The sequence below is a fragment of the Camelina sativa genome, chromosome 17 (assembly GCF_000633955.1).
Source record: "Camelina sativa cultivar DH55 chromosome 17, Cs, whole genome shotgun sequence".
Classification (NCBI taxonomy): Eukaryota; Viridiplantae; Streptophyta; class Magnoliopsida; order Brassicales; family Brassicaceae; genus Camelina; species Camelina sativa.
The window spans coordinates 5,784,069-5,802,837 of NC_025701.1; the positions used below are offsets into that span (position 1 = coordinate 5,784,069).

Sequence of the window (18,769 nt, forward strand, 5' to 3'; positions counted from 1 at the left end):
TGTACCGGTTTTATCTTCAGACCCGGTTTGTTTTGTCCGGTTTGGTCAAATTGGAGCAGAACCTTTTTATCCAGAAACTGAAGAAGACGCAAGTGTTGTAGTTCAGTTCTCTTCGTATCGTCGTCTCGTCTCATGGAGAGTATCATCAGGTGCCTTTTTTTTATCTTTTTTTTTTTTATCTCTTCATCTATGGATTTGATTCAACTATTTGTTTTCTTATTATCCTATTAGTCTATTACTAAGCTACAATCTTTGTCAGCCCTTACTATCTTATCCTCTAGTGTTGATATCTATGTTCGCCATTTAAGATTCTGGGTTAGAAATTGTGAGTCTCGGCCTGATTTCTAAGAATCTTTTGGCCGGAGTGGAGTGGTTTTTGTCGTGTGAACTGCCACATGCTGCTTAATTCGTTTGTTAGGTGATGATGCTTTTCATGCCCGCCAAGTGTTCGACGAATTGCCTCATTATTGTCTCTTGATATTGTTTGGCGTTTTTGTAAGATGATTCCAGTTTAGATATATATCTCAATTGGTATTCGTATTACTATATTTGAGAAATTTCAGTAGTTTTGTCTAATAATTCAACAAAGCTGATGTCTTTTTTACTTCAGCCTTTTGGGTGTTTCTGTGAATAGTATGTATGTCTTATTGCTTTTCAGTGTAACTTCATCCATCTGATGTACTTTGCAGGCTGTTCTGAGCAAACCCTGTGATAAAGAGGCTATCTTTCTTGTTAACAAGGACACACTAGTGACATGGCGGCATCAGCTTCAACCCGATTCCTCCTTCTGCTCAAAGAGTTTTCAGCCTTCAGAAAGATATCATGGACTTCTGGTGCAACTAATTACCACCGGCAATCTCGTTTGTTATGCCATGTTGCTAAAGAAGACGGGTCTCTCACTCTTGCAAGCCTTGATTTGGGTAAAAAGCCAAGGAAATTTGGGAGAAGTAAGGCGACAAAGCTTGAGGGAAGCTATGTTACTGAAATGGGTCAAGGTAAGGTAAGAGCGTTAAAGAACGATAAAATGAAAGTAGTGAGGGAAAAGAAACCAGCTGAGATAGTGTCGCCTTTGTTTTCTGCAAAATCCTTTGAGGAGCTTGGCCTCCCAGATTCATTGTTAGACAGCTTGGAAAGAGAAGGTTTCTCTGTCCCAACAGATGTCCAATCAGCAGCTGTCCCAGCAATAATCAAAGGTCACGATGCAGTGATTCAGTCTTACACAGGATCTGGCAAAACCCTCGCTTATCTGCTTCCAATATTATCCGAGATTGGTCCGCTAGCAGAAACATCTAGAAGCTCCGACAGTGAAAGCGAGAAGAGGACTGAGATTCAGGCGATGATTGTTGCTCCATCAAGAGAACTCGGTATGCAGATAGTAAGAGAGGTGGAGAAACTGCTTGGACCTGTTCACCGTAGAATGGTTCAGCAGTTGGTAGGAGGTGCGAACCGAATGAGGCAAGAAGAGGCCCTTAAGAAAAATAAACCCGCAATTGTTGTTGGCACTCCTGGGAGAATTGCAGAGATAAGCAAAGGTGGGAAATTGCACACTCATGGGTGTAGATTCTTGGTGCTAGACGAAGTCGATGAGCTTTTATCGTTTAATTTCCGAGAAGATATCCATCGAATACTAGAGCATGTAGGAAAGAGATCTGGGGCTGGTCCTAAAGGGGAAGTCGATGAACGTGCTAACCGACAGACAATTCTAGTCTCTGCAACTGTGCCATTCTCGGTGATCCGAGCAGCTAAGAGCTGGAGTCACGAGCCGGTTCTTGTCCAAGCCAACAAAGTCACTCCTCTTGATACCGTTCAACCATCTGCACCGGCGATTAGCTTAACTCCCACGACTTCTGAGGCTAATGGCCAGATTCAGACTACTATCCAGAGCTTACCTCCAGCTTTAAAACACTATTACTGCATCTCAAAACATCAACACAAAGTCGACACGTTAAGGAGATGCGTTCACGCCCTCGACGCCCAATCGGTTATAGCTTTCATGAACCACTCGAGGCAGCTCAAAGACGTGGTCTACAAACTAGAAGCTCGTGGTATGAATTCAGCTGAGATGCACGGAGATCTCGGGAAGCTAGGGAGATCAACAGTTCTAAAGAAGTTCAAGAACGGGGAAATTAAGGTACTGGTGACAAATGAGCTCTCTGCTAGGGGCCTTGATGTTGCTGAATGTGACCTGGTGGTGAATCTAGAGCTTCCAACGGATGCGGTTCACTATGCTCATAGAGCTGGGAGAACAGGAAGGCTGGGAAGGAAAGGAACGGTGGTAACAGTGTGTGAGGAATCACAAGTGTTTATAGTGAAGAAGATGGAGAAGCAGCTTGGTTTGCCTTTCTTGTATTGTGAGTTTGTTGATGGAGAGCTTGTTGTCACTGAGGAAGACAAAGCTATTATAAGGTAAAAAATGAGTTTGTTGATGGAGAGCTTGTTTTCAGATACTTTTTATAACTAATTAAATTCAGAATTTTGTCTCTCTTTTTTTTTTAATATCCTAGATAAATTTGTATCAGTAAGAACATATACAGTATAACGAGTGTTGAAATTTACAGTGTGACATAAAAAATCTAATCTATTAGAATCCAAGAAAACATTTGCAACTGTGAGTATTATTACTGTATCAGCAAATACAGACAGACTTGAGTATCATTTGGATTCGACGATATAATTTGACCAATTATATTTGCGTGACCGTAAAACTGAGCTAAACCAAATCCGGTATAGCTTTGTCTGTTTTGTAGGGTTAGCAAATTACACACACAGTGACTCAGTGAAAGGGAACGAATCAGCTTGAGAATTGAGATGACGTTGATGATACGGAGATGGAGTTCTAAAAAAGCTTTGAAATTTGTTGAGCCTCGCCTCCCGGAGACAGGTACTCTGAGAAATGCTTTACTCCTCCATTGCCCGAATGAGCTGTTTTCTTGCTGCGAACGAGACTTTTCTAGTTTCAGCGATAGAAATCTCTCTTACAGAGAGAAATTGGGAAGTGGGCTTGTAGATATTAAGGCAGATGATGCTGTCAATCTCTTCCAAGACATGATTCACTCTCGTCCTCTTCCCACTGTCATTGATTTCAGTAGATTGTTTGGTGCTGTTGCCAGGACAAAACAGTACGATCTTGTTTTGGATCTCTGCAAGCAAATGGAATTGAATGGGATTGCACATAGCATCTACACTCTGAGTAGTATGATCAATTGCTTCTGCCGACGCCGAAAACTAGGTTTTGCTTTTTCTGTTTTGGGGAAGATCCTAAAACTTGGGTATGAGCCTAACACCATCACTTTTACAACTTTGATAAACGAATTATGTCTCGAGGGCCGAGTTTCCGAAGCCGTGGGATTAGTTGATCGAATGGTAGAAATGGGACATACACCCAATCTCATTACGATTAACACTTTGGTTAATGGACTTTGTCTCAATGGTAAAGTCTCTGAAGCTGTGGTTTTGATAGATCGAATGGTTGCAAATGGTTGTCAACCCAGTGAAGTTACATATGGACCGGTTCTAAAAGTGATGTGCAAGTCCGGCAAAACTGCCTTGGCCATGGAGTTGCTCAGAAATATGGAAGAAAGAAAGATGAAGCTCGATGCAGCCAAATACAATATCCTCATTGATGGCCTTTGCAAAGACAAAAACCTCGACGATGCACTCAACCTTTTCAACGAAATGGAAGTGAAAGGTTTTAAAGCAGATGTTATTACCTACACCACTCTCATTAAAGGCTTTTGTAATGATGGTAGATGGGATGATGGTGCGCAGTTGCTCAGGGATATGATCACAAGGAGAATCACCCCCAACGTTGTCACATTCAACGTATTGATTGATAGTTTTGTGAAAGAGGGAAAACTTCTAGAGGCCGAAGCACTGCACAATGAGATGATTCGACGAGGTATAGCTCCTAATACTATTACATACAATTCTTTGATAGATGGGTTTTGCAAGGAGAACCGCCTTGACAAGGCAAACCAGATGCTGGACCTGATGGTTAGCAAAGAGTGTAATCCTGATATCGTGACGTTTAATATCCTCATATATGGATATTGTAAGGCTGAGAGGGTTGATGATGGTTTTGAACTGTTCCGCAAAATGTCCCTGAGAGGAGTGGTTGCTAATACAGTTACTTATAACACCCTTGTCCAAGGGTTTCGCCAATCGGGAAAACTTGAGGTTGCCAAAGAACTCTTCCAAGAGATGGTTTTTCGTGGTGTTCATCCTGATATCGTGACTTATTCTATTTTGCTGGATGGGTTGTGTGACAATGGGGAAATAGAAAAAGCATTGGAAATTTTTGAAAAAATACAGAAGAGTAAGATGGAACTTGATATTGGTATCTATAACATCATCATTCACGGAATGTGCAATGATGGTAAGGTCGATGATGCTTGGGATTTATTCAGTAGTCTACCTCTTAGAGGAGTGATGCCCAACGTTAAGACATACACCACAATGATTTCAGGATTATGTAAGAAAGGGTCACTCTCGGAAGCAAATATGTTGCTTAGAAAAATGAAGGAGGAAGGGTGTGAGCCAGATAATTGGACATACAACACTCTAATCCGAGCACATCTCCTAGTTAGTGATGTAACGACATCAGCTGAACTCATCGAAGAAATGAAGAGGTGCAGGCTCGCTGCGGATGCGTCCACTATAAAGATGGTTGATTGAACAAAAGGTTTTTGGATATGCTTTCTTAGAATTTTGGTGTTTACATCATATAACTGTCTCGGAGCATTGAAAGATTAAGTTAATATTTGATCAGGTCTGTTTGTTTAGGTTTGTTTGTTTAGGTTAATCACATGATACTTTTGTTTGTTTTGGAAATTGACAAAGTGCATTCAGGTATTGTGTTTATGAGAATATTTAGTATTTACACTTTTCTTAGGTTCAATATGTTTTCCAACACATTAAATCCATTGATCTGAAATTGGTTTTGAGAAAAAGTGAAAATTCATTTAGAGTCAAACCATTTATTCATTGAAGTAAGAGAGTTTGGATATATGTGGAAAATAAAGAACAAGTATATCATATGTATAATTCTTTCTTTTTAGATTTGAGTAATTAGAAATGGTAACTTAAAACAGGAGTAAATTCAAAGCTTCTTCTGGTAACCCCATGGATTGTTGTTTGCCCAATTCCACTGATCTCTGCACATCTCATCCACTCCATACATCGCCCTTTGAAACCAAAACAAATTGATTAGAATCAATCTAACCCCTAAACCAATCATGTTAATGGTAAAAGAGTTTAACTTACTTCCAGCCAAGTTCTTTCTCAGCCTTCTCTGTTGAAGCATAAACTGCTGTTGCATCTCCTGACCTTCTCGGACACAGCTTGATCGGAATTTTCTGCAAAAGTTTTGGTTTTACCATTTTATTAAAACAAACCATTACAAAAAAAGTTTACCCTTCTGATTTCCATTTAGCTATTTTTTTTTACCTTGCCCGAAGCTTTTTCAAAAGCTGATACCATTTCTAACACAGACGTTCCTTGTCCAGTCCCTAGATTGTAAGCGGTACAACCTGATATTACAATAACACATGTCTGAGATGAATCCATCAAATCAAACTAAACTCTATTAACAGTTAACTGTGTGAGAGACTCACCAATCTTTGGATCAGCAAATAGCTTCCTGAGTGCAGCGATATGGCCATCTGCCAAATCCATCACATGGATGTAGTCTCTTACCTGTTTCAACATTCTAAAATGATAATCCATATCTCATCTTCTTCTTAAAGGCATCCAAAACGTCCTTTTCAACATATCATCAGAAAACTGAACAAGAGATTTGGGGTTTGATTTGTATTTACCGCACTACCATCCTTGGTGGGATAGTCATGTCCGTAGACATTGAGTTCAGGTAGACGTCCAACAGCCACTTGTTGAATGTAAGGCATGAGGTTATTGGGGATGCCCTTTGGATCCTCACCAATTCTGCCACTCTCATGTGCTCCCACAGGATTGAAGTACCTCAGCAGAACAATTCTCCATTCTGGTTCCGCCGTGTGAATATCTCTAGCTATTTCTTCAAGAAAGAGCTGCACAAAAGTAAGGTTGTGAACCCACCATAACGTCTAACATTTGAGCACTGTTATCTTTTTTAAGGCTTAAGAAAGGATTCTTGGCTCAGGCAAGTTTTGGGAACATTTCAAGGTATCAATCACAGTTTAGCCAACTTTTATAAAGAGTTTCCAAAGGTAGTTTGAGGTTAAAAGCTCGATATACCTTAGTACGACCATAAGGATTCATAGCCTTTAATTCAAAGTCTTCCATGCAAGGAATCTTTTCAGGTTGTCCATAAACAGTGGCAGATGAAGAAAACACCATCTGTATGTTCCAACGACACATCAATTTGCATCCCGACCAATTTAAAATCCAACAAGAAAGAACTTAAAAAACATTTCTGAAGTTTAAGAATCCTGTCTAACCATTTTGCAGTTGTACTTAGCCATGGTCTCATATAGATTGATTGTTCCGAGCAAGTTATTGTCAAAGTAGCGGCGAGGGTTTCCAACACTCTCACCCACAGCTTTAAGACCCGCAAAATGAATCACAGCATCAAATCTGTTACCTCACAAGAAAAAGAAATCAAGCCAAGGGTCAGAGATCCAAAGAAGCTATGAACTCTACAGTTCACTTGATATAACATACCTCTGCTTGGAGAAGAGTTTCTCAATGTCCCCTTTGTTTCTTAGATCACCCTACAACCAACCAACACCAAAATGTTCAGGCTATCGAGATAAGTTTACGAATTTGGAAAAGAGAATCGAATCCTCTGTTTCAAAACAGAGAAGAGACTCTTATAAAGAAACCAATTTCCATATCCAGAGAGCCGAAAAAAAACTTAAAAGAACAGACCAAGTTATAAATACAATCACATAGCAACAACTTCACTTCACGAAACAAACACCTTCATAGCAAACAGAGTATACGAAAAAGCAGAACATACCAGATTGAACTCGAGCTTCTTGGAGAGATCAGGACCAACAAGCTCCCTAACCCTATCGACAGCTTCGATAACAGAATTATCAAGATTATCGATGATAGAAACCTTAAACCCTTCTTTCAAAAGCTGAACAACGGTATGTGTTCCGATGAATCCAGCACCACCGGTAACAAGAATGTTCTGCTCCACAGAAGAACCCATTTTCAAAGACTTCCAAAGATTATCAAAGAAACCCACTTGGCAAAATCGATTCTTTTTGGAACTAAAAAGGAAGAAAAGAGAAGAGAAGAGAACACCGAACAGAGCAGAGCAAATGAAGATGAAAAGAGAGAGAGATGAGAGTTGGGTCCTTATTTAATGATATTTTTGTAGCTTTCTTTACAAGTTGATAAGAACGCACGCAAAGCTAAAAAAATAGGAATAGGAAGATGTTTTTGTTGGTTTTCTAAAAAAAGGGCAGTGATGATGATGATGACAAGACAACGATGATGATCCTTTTAAGTGTGTGTGTGTAGACGAGAGATATGATAGCTTTGATTCCTCAATTTTCAGTTACGCATCGATCGTAAACCCTTTTTTGTTTTTGTCTCTTTCTTCAGCGGAAATAGTAATAAAGATAAGTCCTTTTTGTTGTAATGACATTTTTAACCTATTTTTTGTAAAATGAATTAACTACCAAATCTACCTATAGGATTATGGGAAAACAGGGAGTAAATTAGTAATTTAGGATAATTTTCTACTGTTTAAGATAAGATAATCTAATTATACTGTCCTTCTTCGTTTACTATTGTCTAAATTAATTACTGATCGATAATGATATAACACGCTAAAAATTGGATAGTAACGTTGTCCAATCAACATTTTTGGTTATTTTTCTTTTGTTAAAGTTTGTCCACAACATTTATCTTTAACCATAAATAAGAATGTGACAGAGACAGCAGAGATCTACACAGGTAACTTTACGATCAAATTGATGACTGGGATCATAATATCTACAACTTTATTATTTTAGGTACCCAATTTGGGTACAGTTGAAGTGTTTCGGTGTTAAGAGTTACCAAATATACATTTTTTTTAACAAAATATATCTTAATATAGATACTTTTTTTGAAAGAAATTTCGTAACACGTTAATGCATCAATTTGCAAGTAGGAATGGTAAATTCCTCGAATTTCATAACACACCATGTAATTTATTTTACAATAATTGACACAAATTGCGGGAAAAAACTCTTTTACGTGAGAAAATATGTGTTGAGTAGATGAGATTTTCGATCCGGATAACATTAAGTAAGAACACAAAAACCCCACCTAAGATATGCAAAGCTATTCCACGTGGGTTTTGTTAGCATGTCGTTTTTACTTAATATCAACGAAACCCGGAACCCATAAACCTAAACATCAACACAAGTATACAAGTGTGGTCATTTATTGTGTGCTTAACTGTCAGCCTTATCAATCAATCTACCAAACGTTTTCATAATTGAATTTGGTGTGCTACTTCGAGTAATTACTACAAACATCAAAAATATTGGTACCCATCTTTATTCACTGAGTTTAGATACTAAACATCATCTAAACACTTTAACAGGAACAAATGTAAGTAAAGAAGTGAGTCCTGTTAAATAACTATAGCTGTATTTATTATTATAGCTATAGCAAAGAACTACGAAGAGAGTATTTGAGTGGTGTGCCTTTCGACACTGTTACAGCCAAGAATAAGATAGAAAGTTTTGAGAAGTTATGAAGTTTTATATGGAACCAAGAGTTTAGATGATGGGTCTGTATTTATTATTTATTATATGCGTGGGTTTAAAATTAATATAATAAAATATAATTATATACTTCTAAAGGAGTTTAGTAACTTATTGATTAAATTGATTATTTAATAGTTTATATTACATAAATATTCTTTTAAATATGTATCTGTCAAAACTTGTACAAAAATTACAAAAAATTCCCTCAATTATGGTTTTATAGCATTCTTAGTTCCTTCAGTAGTTTTTCCACTGTCCAACAAATGCAAGAAAACTTACCTATTATTTATTATGTTATTTAGATTATTTATTAAAATAAATATTATTCATGATGATTAATCGAAAACTAAAGACGCTTTTCCGAGATGATCGATGAAGTCATATATAAAAATCATATGGAAAATGATTCAATTATACCAGTATAAGTGAGAACAAAACCTAACTTATATATATTTACAATTCACAATAATTTGATTTTAATAAATTAATATAAACATATTATATATATATGTGTGTTAAATAACTGTATACTGATAAATGATATATGATTAGAATACTATTAATAAGTGAATAGAAAATTGAAAAATAGTTACATAATAAATTCATGTAAATTATTTATTTTAAAATAAATAAAAAATAAAAGCAGAATAGAAAATACGCGACATATCTTTAGTATAACAAGTAAAATTGAAAATAAAACTATACATCTTGATGTTTACAATATAGGAATAATATTTATGTAGTACTAATATCCCAAAAAAAAAATGAAAAACAATTTAGATGATAGAAAAGTTAAATATTTCATCATATTTTAAAACAAAAATATCACATATATATCATATCTTACATATATATATCATACACACATGTTGAACTTCTTATAAACATAATAGCATATGCTACACACATGTTGAAATCTTACATAAAGTATATAAGAATTAAAAAAATATAATAATTAAATATTAATATATTTTATAATCTATTCTATTTTTTATTGTCATTAATCATTCATTAGAATGGTATAAATACTATGGAGGTGAAAAAAATAACATAAATACAAATAAATAATTGCAATTAATTAAAATTTAGTGCCTTAAAATATGGATATAATTATAAATATGAGAGTTACAATATATTTGATAGAATATGTAAGTTAATACAATATGTGAAAAATTCTTAAAAATAAATATATTGTGAATAAAGAACTGATTTTTTGGTTTTAATATAAAACTTTGAAATTACTATAAATATAAATATAAATATGTGACAGGAATTTCAAGCTAATCAAATTGTAATTTAAATATACATTTTTTCTCTCTTAAAACAAAATATGTATTCAGCTATTACTCTATAAATATTTATAAATTCTATATATTAAAATATATTTTAGTTTATTATAATTAGAGTGAATTACAAAACAAATTAATAATCATATCATGTGAATTATTTCTATTAAAGTGAAGAAATAAAACAGAAAATTATTATTGGCAATTATAGTTTAAAAAGTAGAAGAAAAATTGAACATCTTATAATATACTGTATTACTTTGATTCAAGTTGTTTTTTTTTTACAGATGTTAACTATTTAGGTGACAGGTGTCAAGTTTTAGAATGAATTTTTAAATAAACTCTATATCAAAATATACTTTAGTTTATTATAATTAGAATGAAATTAAAAAATAAACTAATAATCATATTATGTGAATTATTTATATTAAAGTGAAGAAATAAAACAGGAAATTATTTATTGGAAATAAGCCAAGAGTTGTGATCGTACAACTGTTTCTGCAGTCATCATCAGTTGAATTTGGGGGTGAGGTAGAACTCGGGATCTTGGAAAAACTTGGTGAGTGTCTCGGCCTTTTCAGAGGAGAGATCTGTGTTTGCTAAAATGTCTTCTTTGGATGCTTTAGCGATTGCTTCGATTGAACCTATAGCTTGGTATAGCTGTAAGCAATGGGAACATATGTAAGCACGCAGAATTCATAATGAAGCGACATGAATCACAAACAAGTTTAAAGTTTGAAAATGTATTAATAGTATCAAAAGTGCAAGTTTATCACTTGAGCAGCTCATAAGTAAAGACATTACCGTGTTTGCATCATGTTTGTTAATGTTGGGTATTGATGTTACAACTCTGATGAAAATGTCTGTATCCTGCACTGTTCGCTTTCTCTTCACATGAAAGACAAAAGAAAGAAAGAAGCTTTTGAGAAGGCCAAACCAAACATTGAAACCGATCTTTAGAGGGAATGATCTTTGACAACCTACCTCAACCTTGACTTTAGACGCCACCTTCTGCTGCTTACACACTGCAGCTCAAATTTCAATCTAATCAAAAAAAAACCATAGGAGGGTATCCTAACTAACAGTAAACGAAATGAGACTTACCCCCACGAGAGTGAGCAATCTTAACAATCTTCTCGAATCCCATATCAGCATCAGTGACTTGTATAAATGCAGGTTTCCCAAACTCCATCTCATATCTATGAAAAGATTTATCGAGCTTCAGTTTCGGCAAGACAGATAAGCAAAATGGTGCAAAGTGAAATAGATGGGTAGAGACCACTCACTGGAAGTAAGATCGCAAGAAAGAATCACTCTGCTCTTTAGTTGAAAGTGTGGCAACAACATAAAGTTGCGAAAATTGTCCTTTCAGCCTCTTTACTCTACAAAGGGTTTAAGTCAAAGAAATCAGAAGAAAACAAACAGAGAGACATATAGGAGGCTGTCATAGAGAGAGAGAGAGCTCATGGACCTGCTGAAGATGGATGCAACATTGGAACAATCCCACTTGGTCACAAAAACGAAAGCAACAGAAACACCCCCACAGTTGAAGATCAGATCCTATCAATTACAGAAAACAAGTGGATTCTTTAAGCTAATTTTAGATACAACCCTCCAAAATAAATCTAAGCAGAGAGGGGGAGGCACATTACAGGTGAAATCGAGACAAAGTTAAGACGGAAAGAGTTAGAGCGAAGAAACGAAGATACGAAACTGATCAGTGAAGGTTCTTGTCCATCTTTCCATGCCTTGCTCATCATACATACACCAGCACCATTCCCTGCCATTTTTATAAAATCAGAACACCAGAATTGGCAGATATCGTGAATCAATCACAGTAGTAACATGAATTTACGAAACATTAAGACTCATCTATCACCCAAAAAATAAGGGGATACCTCGCAGTAATCAAAACACACATCGTCTACACTAGCGCACTTATCGTATATTAGAATTAAGCAGATAGAGAGTCTAATCAAAGTTTGATTCAAGTTGATCTGATCCGAATTCGCAAATATTGAAGGCGAGGAGTACTCGTGTTTCTTCTCTCACAAATCAGAACACCATCCATAGATTCTATTATACACCATAATTGGCAGATCTCGTGAATCAATCCAAGTTCTTATCCAAAAAAATTCAAAAATCACAGTGGTAGTAACATGAATTTACGAAACATTAAGAGTCATCTATCACCCAAACATCAGGGGAAATTGAGCAGATACAGAGACAAATCAAAGTTTGATTCAAGTTGGATCTGAGCCGAATCGCAAATTTAGAAGGCGCGATGAGTACTCGAGTCTCCTCTGACACAAATCGACACCTAACAAACCCTAGACTCCTTATCTATGGAGTAAAATTGGAGAGTCCGGCTCAGGGGAAAGAGTGTAGTGTACCTAGATTCACGAGAGATGAAGGAACTTGATGATCTGTTGAGACACTGTAGCTTGATCCCGCCATCGCCATCGACGAAGAACCTCAGAGAGAGTTTTTGAAAGACGAAAATATTTTTGGCGGACGACCCAAAAAACAAATCGAAAATTTTGAATATAAATAATTAAGGAAAACAATGTAAACCGGTTTTATTTTTGTGTCCCACATCGCTCTGACTTTGGTTTATCATAAACCGGTTCTGAGTTTATATATAAAAATAGATGGTTCACAAGTGTGGTATCTGACTTGAGGTTGAAGAAGAGAAAGAGGAAGAAGACACATAAAGAAGAGGTGATCCTAGCTTTTTGTGGGGGTAATATTGAGTGTGCAAGTTGTATTACATTAGATAATCAAATAGCATTAACCCTTTGAGAAAAAAAAGCAAAAAATGTTTTTGGTGGAATTGCTCATTCCCTTCCTCAATATTTTCTCATTCTACTCTGTTGGTGCAAGACATGATTGTAGATTTCATCTCTTCTTTGCTCAACGATGCTTCAACAATAATCTGCAATTAACCAAAACAGTCCAAAAAAAAGACTGAATCATCCAAGATTCATAAACAACAAACCATTATATAGATTAGAATCTTTCTCTTTCTTTCTTTGTTTTTACCTCTTGTACTCTATTTCCAGCTCGAGCAAGCAATTTGTATTGGTTCTCAAACATTGGAGCCATGTACACCTACAAATAGAGACAGAAACGAAAACATAACCACCAGAGATCTTCGACGATTCAAGACCAAAACATAGAAACTTTACATTTTTTTGCTAAGGAAGTCACAACAGTGCTAAAATCTCAGCGGGTTGGTCTGTTAGATGTTTTCGTGTTTAGTGTATGCATTTAGGCGATTAAACTGTGTACCTGAAACGTTGGAGCAAGACCCGGGCTCAAGAAGAAACGGCTTTTTGAAACTGATTGGATTCCTTCAACCCTTTCCAGCTCTTTGATCAGAGATTCCACATCAGGCCACTGTAGAAGAAAGTTTTCAGAAACCCCGTAATAATGGTTTGATCACAAAAGTCACAAAATGTCTTTAATACCTCAGTGTCGAGCTCAGCTGCTTGTAATCGTCCCCCCAACTGATCATTATCACCACCAACTACAGATTCTAAGGCTTCAGTTAGAGGATCAGGCTGCATAAAGACATCAAACAGGTTTAGATTATATCAAATGAGTATGAGTTACCAATTGCTACAAGATGATTTTTTGAGAGATCTTTCTCACCGTGATTTCTTTTAACGACAAGAAGATACGTTCAAGAGCAAAATCTAGCTGGTGCACTTTCGCTTCCACAATCTGATAACACCAAAAAAGAAACGTTTGTCAAACAGTTTTATTCCTTAGCAGTGTTTATGATAGTTCGAGATATTACCTGACCAATCTTGAAATATGAAGCGGGGTCTAAAGTTGCATCCCATGAAACTTCGGATTGGTGAACCAATGCAGGTACACCTTCTAGCTGTTTCAACCAGACTTTTTAGTTTTACACAACAAACTGAATTCTGTTCTTGCGGGTTTTATTAGCAAGAAGCTACTACAAAGATATAATAAACTCTGATATAGTACCTCACAGAAAATACCAAAATAGGTAATTTTCTTGATGCAGCATTTCACAACATCCCCAACACCAAGCTTAGCCATAAGATTTCGTTTTTTCTCAACTTCCTCTTCATTTTCTCTCGGCCTCATCGAAAATATAAGCTTCCTTGTGTTTCGATTAGCCATAACAACATTCACTTTGATTTTCTGCATTGAGTTAAAAATGTTTAGGGAGGAATAACAAGCATTTCTATGAATGATAATAAAAGTTACAAGACTTTTTTTGTCAAACCTGGCCAACATAAGATGACAGGAACTTCTGCTTTTCTCTGTCATATACCATAAGAAGATCCTCCAGCTTCATATCAGGAGAAACTTCTCCATTGATCGTTGTAGCGACTTCAGAATCTAAGCTTGAATTTGGAGATGGAGCTTTACTCGTGACATCTTGACCTCCAATTACTCCAAGGTTTTGTCGATACAATGATGGATCTACACCTTTTCTTCTTAACCATGATTCAAATGCGAGAAATTTCCATTTTGCTGCTAGGTTCCGGTAAGGTAAAAATCCGATCAACGATCCATATGAAACCTGTAAAAAGGGTTTTAAAAGAATACAAATTAACTAACAAAGAAAAAGGACATGAAACCAGAAATGAGTACAGATCTTACTTACAGCAAAGCCTCTTGTGCTCGAGCTTATTAGCTCAACATCCGCGCGTAATTCTGTCTTAACTAGAGACTCTGCCTTATTCCAATCATTTTCCTAAAAAAATCACACAAAACGAGTTGATGATAGGCCTCTTATCTTATGAACGAACAAATAGAAAAAGAGTGTTAGTTCTGAACCTCCAAGGAAGATCTGGTAGGAGGGCCCTTGAGCTCAACAGAAACTTGACGACCTTCATGGTTCACAATTAACGGTTGTCCACTGTTTGAAACTGATGGCTCCGCAGAAGACGGATCTAATCTATAACAAAAGTAACTAGTCAGTCAAAACTCGAAGAAAGGAGAAAGAAAGCACGATTCCTCACATTCAAGATACTAAACCAATATCAACCTTTGTGGTTTCCCTTGTAAAGAAGCTTCTACGATGGTTTGAGAAATTGGTTTCGAAGGAATTCTCACGAGTAGATCACTGTTAATGGTTTTCTCCTCAGAGGACCCCGAGGACATCTCGCTGTTAAGCTGCATTTCTTGATAAAACAACAAACATATGAATCAGCTCCATGTTAGCGTATTTGTAAAAAGTCTTAGTTCATCTATATACCAGTTGGAATTGAGTTATTTTCTGTCTCTGATGATTCCACAGCTCCGCCTCCACTAGCTTCAACTTCCTCTTCTACGTTCTCCGGTGCTTCTGGCTCCTGAATTGACTTGTTTTCTATCTCTGATGGTTCAGCAGCTCCCCTATCCCCAACTTCCTCTTCTAAGTTCACAGCCACGGGCCTCGCTTCTGGCTTCTCCAAAAGAGTATAATCTGAATATATTCCAGCTTCTTGGTCTCCTTCCTTCATAGTTAACCCATCAGAGAGAACCTTACCTTCAGCATTTTCGTCACCCATATCCACACTCACTGGTTCAGGTTTTCTCAACAATGTCATGTCACTAAACCTCTCATTCTCCCTCTCATTCCTCATTTTCAGAGTCAGATTCGGTTTCAACCGCAACTTAGACTCCTCATCATCATCATCATTACTAACATAAAACGAACTCGGTTTTCTCAATATAACATTAGGCAACCTCTGCACCTTAGGAGCAGCAACTGGAGGAGGAGGAGCAACAGCCTCCAGTGGCTTCTTCAGAACAGGGTTTGGCTTCTTCACCAAAGGCTTTTCGAACTTGACACCGTCTTTCAAAACAGGCTTTACCAATTTCAATCCATCCAGTGAACTAGATTTCTTCTTCTTCTTATCTTTTGACCAATCCAATGGAATCTCTTCAACTTCAGCAATTTTACCCTTGTTCTTGTAGAAAGACTTCTCAACTTCATTGAAAGTAGCCTCTGGATTCACTTTTCTAGCCACTATCTGTATTAAAATTTCACCATAAACCATAAATAATTGAATTTCTCATTTCAAATATACTCAAAGAACCGTTTTTTTTTTTTTTAAATAAAGAATCTCACCTTAGCCAAAGTCAATTTCGGGTCTTCTCCGAGTAAACGTCCGAATTTGAGCTCCATTTGATCCCATTCGTTGAGCTTAGGCTCTTCCCTTTTCGAAGCAGAAACTAAAAACCTCTTCTCTTTAGCTACTAGAGTATCCCGGTCTCTTCTCACTCTAACCCTAGAAGGAAACAACGGGAATTTTCCGGCGAAAGAAGAAACAGTTGCGGCGGAAGCGGAAGCGGAAGAGGATAAGGCGAGAACGTCCATTTCCCGATTAAGCCGAAAGATAATAACTTATCTGAATGAGAATCATGGGTTCAATCAAAAATCTCGAATTTTCTCGAGTGAGACAGTGGCTACTCTACTAACGCTCTGTGTGGAGTAATGGTTACAGAGAGAGAGAGGAGAAGAAATGGTTATGGCGGATGAAGAAGATGGAGCTTCGTTTTATCAGTTTAGCTTTGCAATTACATATTTCGCTTTCTCGTTAAACCATTGAGGTTATGACACGTGGTTGATGATTGAGCAACTAGAGAAAATAGCGATTGCGGTTTTTACGCCGTCCCGTTTTTTTGTTTTAGAGATGAACTTCACGTCGTTTTTACTCTCCTTGAACGCCAAACCGTTTTCTCACCTAGACGACGTAAATTCCTATGAAAGCTTAGGGTAAAAGCGTCATTTAACTGAGACGTGAGAATAAAGAAAGACAAGGAGCGTTTAGTGGAGAAGCCAGAGCTCGAGACACAAATTATTTTCATTAATGTTCTTAATGTCTAATCAGATTTATAACGGAAAAAAAAACTAGTAATTATTCAAATAAATAAGGATAATAATTATTCTTAACTCATTCATAATATTTTGGGTATGAGTCAATCTCGAAATTTCCAAAAAAATCGTTTAAAATGCCGTTATTAAAAATCATTTTTCATAAACAAACTATAATTATCATTTTCTAACAAAATGTGGGTTCATAACCATTATTAATCAAATTACACTTATTAGACATCAAGAAGCAAATATTTGTGGATTTTTGTTTAGAGGTGGTAATTTCAAGTTTGATCAGAGAAAAACAGTTTATTAATGAATTATAATATTCAAGCTTAACTTGATATTTTTACAGAATATGATAAATATTTAACATAGAAAATGACCAAAATACTCTAATTTATTTTAAAAAAATAAAATATATATTTAACATATTTATAGCATACCACAGATTAAATATAGTGAATTATATATGATAAAATGAGTTTTGATTTTTATAATGGACGACATGTTAAATGTAAAATGTTAAGATGATATGATGAGATTGTTTAAAACTAATAAAAATATCAAAAAACAGTTTAATATATAAAAATATAGACAATTTTTGTACAAAATAAAGTTCTAACCAGTGCAATAGTATGAGTATTCACTATTCATCTATTCACAATTTCAATGGGTGAATCTTGTGTGACAAGTCTTGAATTGTGGTTTTTCAAAATTGGTGAATTGTTTAGTCTCAGTTTCTTATATTTTCTTGACTATTGACTTGCAAATACACATAGAATAAAGAATTCTAAGACAGAGAATAGAAAGTTAAAAATGCTTGAAATCTTGTTTTTTGTTTTGATCCAGCAAGGCGTAATCAAGATGGAGCTGCTAGGGGGATGATTTGCCGCGCGCCGCCTCGTGTGCAGGAGGTCCCTCCGACTCAGAGCTCTTTTGCGGCGTTTGCTAGGGAGATCGCATCCGTCGTAACACAAGCTTGTCTCGTCGTGGGTCGTCGTCTAATGGTGGTGGTCCCGACGCCGTTTAGTTTGGATTTTTGTGGATCCTGTGTTCTCTGCCTTTTGTTCTTCATACGGTTTGTTGGATTTTGGTTCGTTTCATTTCAATGGGTTAATCTTAATTTGTGTGACATGTCTTGAATTGTTGTTTCTCAAAATTGGTGATTTTTGTTTAGTCTCAGTTTCTTATGACATTTTGACTTGCAAATAAAGAATTCATTGTTTAGAGATGCTTGAAATCTTGTTAGAAATTTTGACTTGCAAATACACCTAGAATAAAGAATTCTAAGACAGAGAATATAAAGTTAGAAATGCTTGAAATCTTGTTTTGTGTTTTCTGAACTAGAATCCTTGATTCATCTTATCTGAACTTGTTTGTTTCTCATAATCATTAATCAAATGATACATACGTTGATTAAAGCGAAACCAATATGAACCGATCGAAAAAATATTATTATATACTTTAAATTTCGTGCATAGAGTAGTACTAATTAAGATAGTAGATGTGTGTGCAAGTAATAGAGCATGAAAAGGTGATTAAAAATAAAAAATAAAGAATTCTAAGACAGAGAATATAAAGTTGGAAATGCTTGAAATGCTTAAATTCTTGATTCATCTTATCTTATGTTGTAAATGAAGTCCACAACATTAATGGATCTGAGTTTGTTTTAGTATTTAGTAATCATTGACTCTTAACGTTATAACTACTAATACTAGTAATACCACATCTTCTTATAATTAATCAAAAAGATTATCTATCTACTATTATCATAGCTAAACTTAAATGGTATTCCGATTGAAAATGTTCAATAATCAACAGTACCTAGCTAGGAGATGTATGTAAACATGGCTATATACATTGTGTTTACTTGTAAAGATTAGCTATATATATATATATATATATATATATATATATATATATATATA

At 35.8% G+C, this 18,769-nt stretch overlaps 5 protein-coding genes across 6 annotated transcripts; 2 read left to right on the top strand and 3 right to left on the bottom strand.

Moving 5' to 3' along the window:
* LOC104755553 (DEAD-box ATP-dependent RNA helicase 47, mitochondrial-like) lies at window positions 44-2,491 on the top strand. Of its 2 annotated transcripts, none has more exons than XM_010477953.2 (2): window positions 44-149; window positions 690-2,491. In XM_010477953.2, the coding sequence occupies exon 2, from the start codon at window positions 755-757 to the stop codon at window positions 2,408-2,410; it is 1,656 nt and encodes a 551-aa protein (XP_010476255.1). In that variant the 5' UTR covers window positions 44-149; window positions 690-754; the 3' UTR covers window positions 2,411-2,491. The 2 variants fall into 2 exon arrangements, with proteins under 2 accessions (XP_010476255.1, XP_019094808.1); XM_019239263.1 differs by lacking the exon at window positions 44-149 and adding an exon at window positions 215-418.
* LOC104755552 (pentatricopeptide repeat-containing protein At1g12300, mitochondrial-like) lies at window positions 2,605-4,881 on the top strand. The gene has a single exon (XM_010477950.2). The coding sequence runs from the start codon at window positions 2,809-2,811 to the stop codon at window positions 4,672-4,674; it is 1,866 nt and encodes a 621-aa protein (XP_010476252.1). The 5' UTR covers window positions 2,605-2,808; the 3' UTR covers window positions 4,675-4,881.
* LOC104755554 (bifunctional UDP-glucose 4-epimerase and UDP-xylose 4-epimerase 1) lies at window positions 4,957-7,297 on the bottom strand. The gene is made up of 9 exons (XM_010477954.2): window positions 6,956-7,297; window positions 6,658-6,707; window positions 6,435-6,570; window positions 6,232-6,333; window positions 5,817-6,044; window positions 5,613-5,694; window positions 5,446-5,528; window positions 5,263-5,354; window positions 4,957-5,183 (listed from the first exon to the last, which is right to left on the bottom strand). Exons 1-9 carry the CDS (start codon window positions 7,151-7,153, stop codon window positions 5,099-5,101), a joined length of 1,056 nt encoding a protein of 351 aa, XP_010476256.1. The 5' UTR covers window positions 7,154-7,297; the 3' UTR covers window positions 4,957-5,098.
* Window positions 10,429-12,622, bottom strand: LOC104755555. Its single transcript, XM_010477955.2, has 8 exons — window positions 12,388-12,622; window positions 11,647-11,774; window positions 11,466-11,554; window positions 11,281-11,376; window positions 11,099-11,193; window positions 10,979-11,019; window positions 10,799-10,882; window positions 10,429-10,654 (listed from the first exon to the last, which is right to left on the bottom strand). Exons 1-8 carry the CDS (start codon window positions 12,455-12,457, stop codon window positions 10,505-10,507), a joined length of 753 nt encoding a protein of 250 aa, XP_010476257.1. The 5' UTR covers window positions 12,458-12,622; the 3' UTR covers window positions 10,429-10,504.
* On the bottom strand, window positions 12,713-16,511 carry LOC104755556. Its single transcript, XM_010477956.2, has 13 exons — window positions 16,092-16,511; window positions 15,234-15,993; window positions 15,024-15,159; window positions 14,813-14,933; window positions 14,640-14,729; window positions 14,256-14,555; window positions 13,991-14,170; window positions 13,797-13,883; window positions 13,649-13,720; window positions 13,465-13,557; window positions 13,286-13,393; window positions 13,037-13,105; window positions 12,713-12,929 (listed from the first exon to the last, which is right to left on the bottom strand). The coding sequence occupies exons 1-13, from the start codon at window positions 16,338-16,340 to the stop codon at window positions 12,855-12,857; spliced, it is 2,340 nt and encodes a 779-aa protein (XP_010476258.1). The 5' UTR covers window positions 16,341-16,511; the 3' UTR covers window positions 12,713-12,854.

Excerpts from the sequence above, each read along its gene's own strand:
- LOC104755553 (XM_010477953.2), top strand. The coding sequence starts at position 755 with ATGGCGGCATCAGCTTCAACCCGATTCCTCCTTCTGCTCAAAGAGTTT.
- LOC104755555 (XM_010477955.2), bottom strand. The coding sequence starts at position 12,457 with ATGGCGATGGCGGGATCAAGCTACAGTGTCTCAACAGATCATCAAGTT. Across the intron at positions 11,555-11,646 it reads ACTTTGTCTCGATTTCACCT|GATCTGATCTTCAACTGTGG; the intron begins GTAATGTGCCTC and ends TGTAATTGATAG. Across the intron at positions 11,194-11,280 it reads TTCTTGCGATCTTACTTCCA|ATATGAGATGGAGTTTGGGA; the intron begins GTGAGTGGTCTC and ends ATCTTTTCATAG.
- LOC104755554 (XM_010477954.2), bottom strand. The coding sequence starts at position 7,153 with ATGGGTTCTTCTGTGGAGCAGAACATTCTTGTTACCGGTGGTGCTGGA. Across the intron at positions 6,708-6,955 it reads AGAAGCTCGAGTTCAATCTG|GGTGATCTAAGAAACAAAGG; the intron begins GTATGTTCTGCT and ends GGTTGGTTGTAG. Across the intron at positions 5,695-5,816 it reads CCACCAAGGATGGTAGTGCG|GTAAGAGACTACATCCATGT; the intron begins GTAAATACAAAT and ends ATGTTGAAACAG.
- LOC104755556 (XM_010477956.2), bottom strand. The coding sequence starts at position 16,340 with ATGGACGTTCTCGCCTTATCCTCTTCCGCTTCCGCTTCCGCCGCAACT. Across the intron at positions 13,884-13,990 it reads ATTTTGGTATTTTCTGTGAG|CTAGAAGGTGTACCTGCATT; the intron begins GTACTATATCAG and ends TGGTTGAAACAG. Across the intron at positions 13,558-13,648 it reads TGTCGTTAAAAGAAATCACG|CCTGATCCTCTAACTGAAGC; the intron begins GTGAGAAAGATC and ends GTCTTTATGCAG.
- LOC104755552 (XM_010477950.2), top strand. The coding sequence starts at position 2,809 with ATGACGTTGATGATACGGAGATGGAGTTCTAAAAAAGCTTTGAAATTT.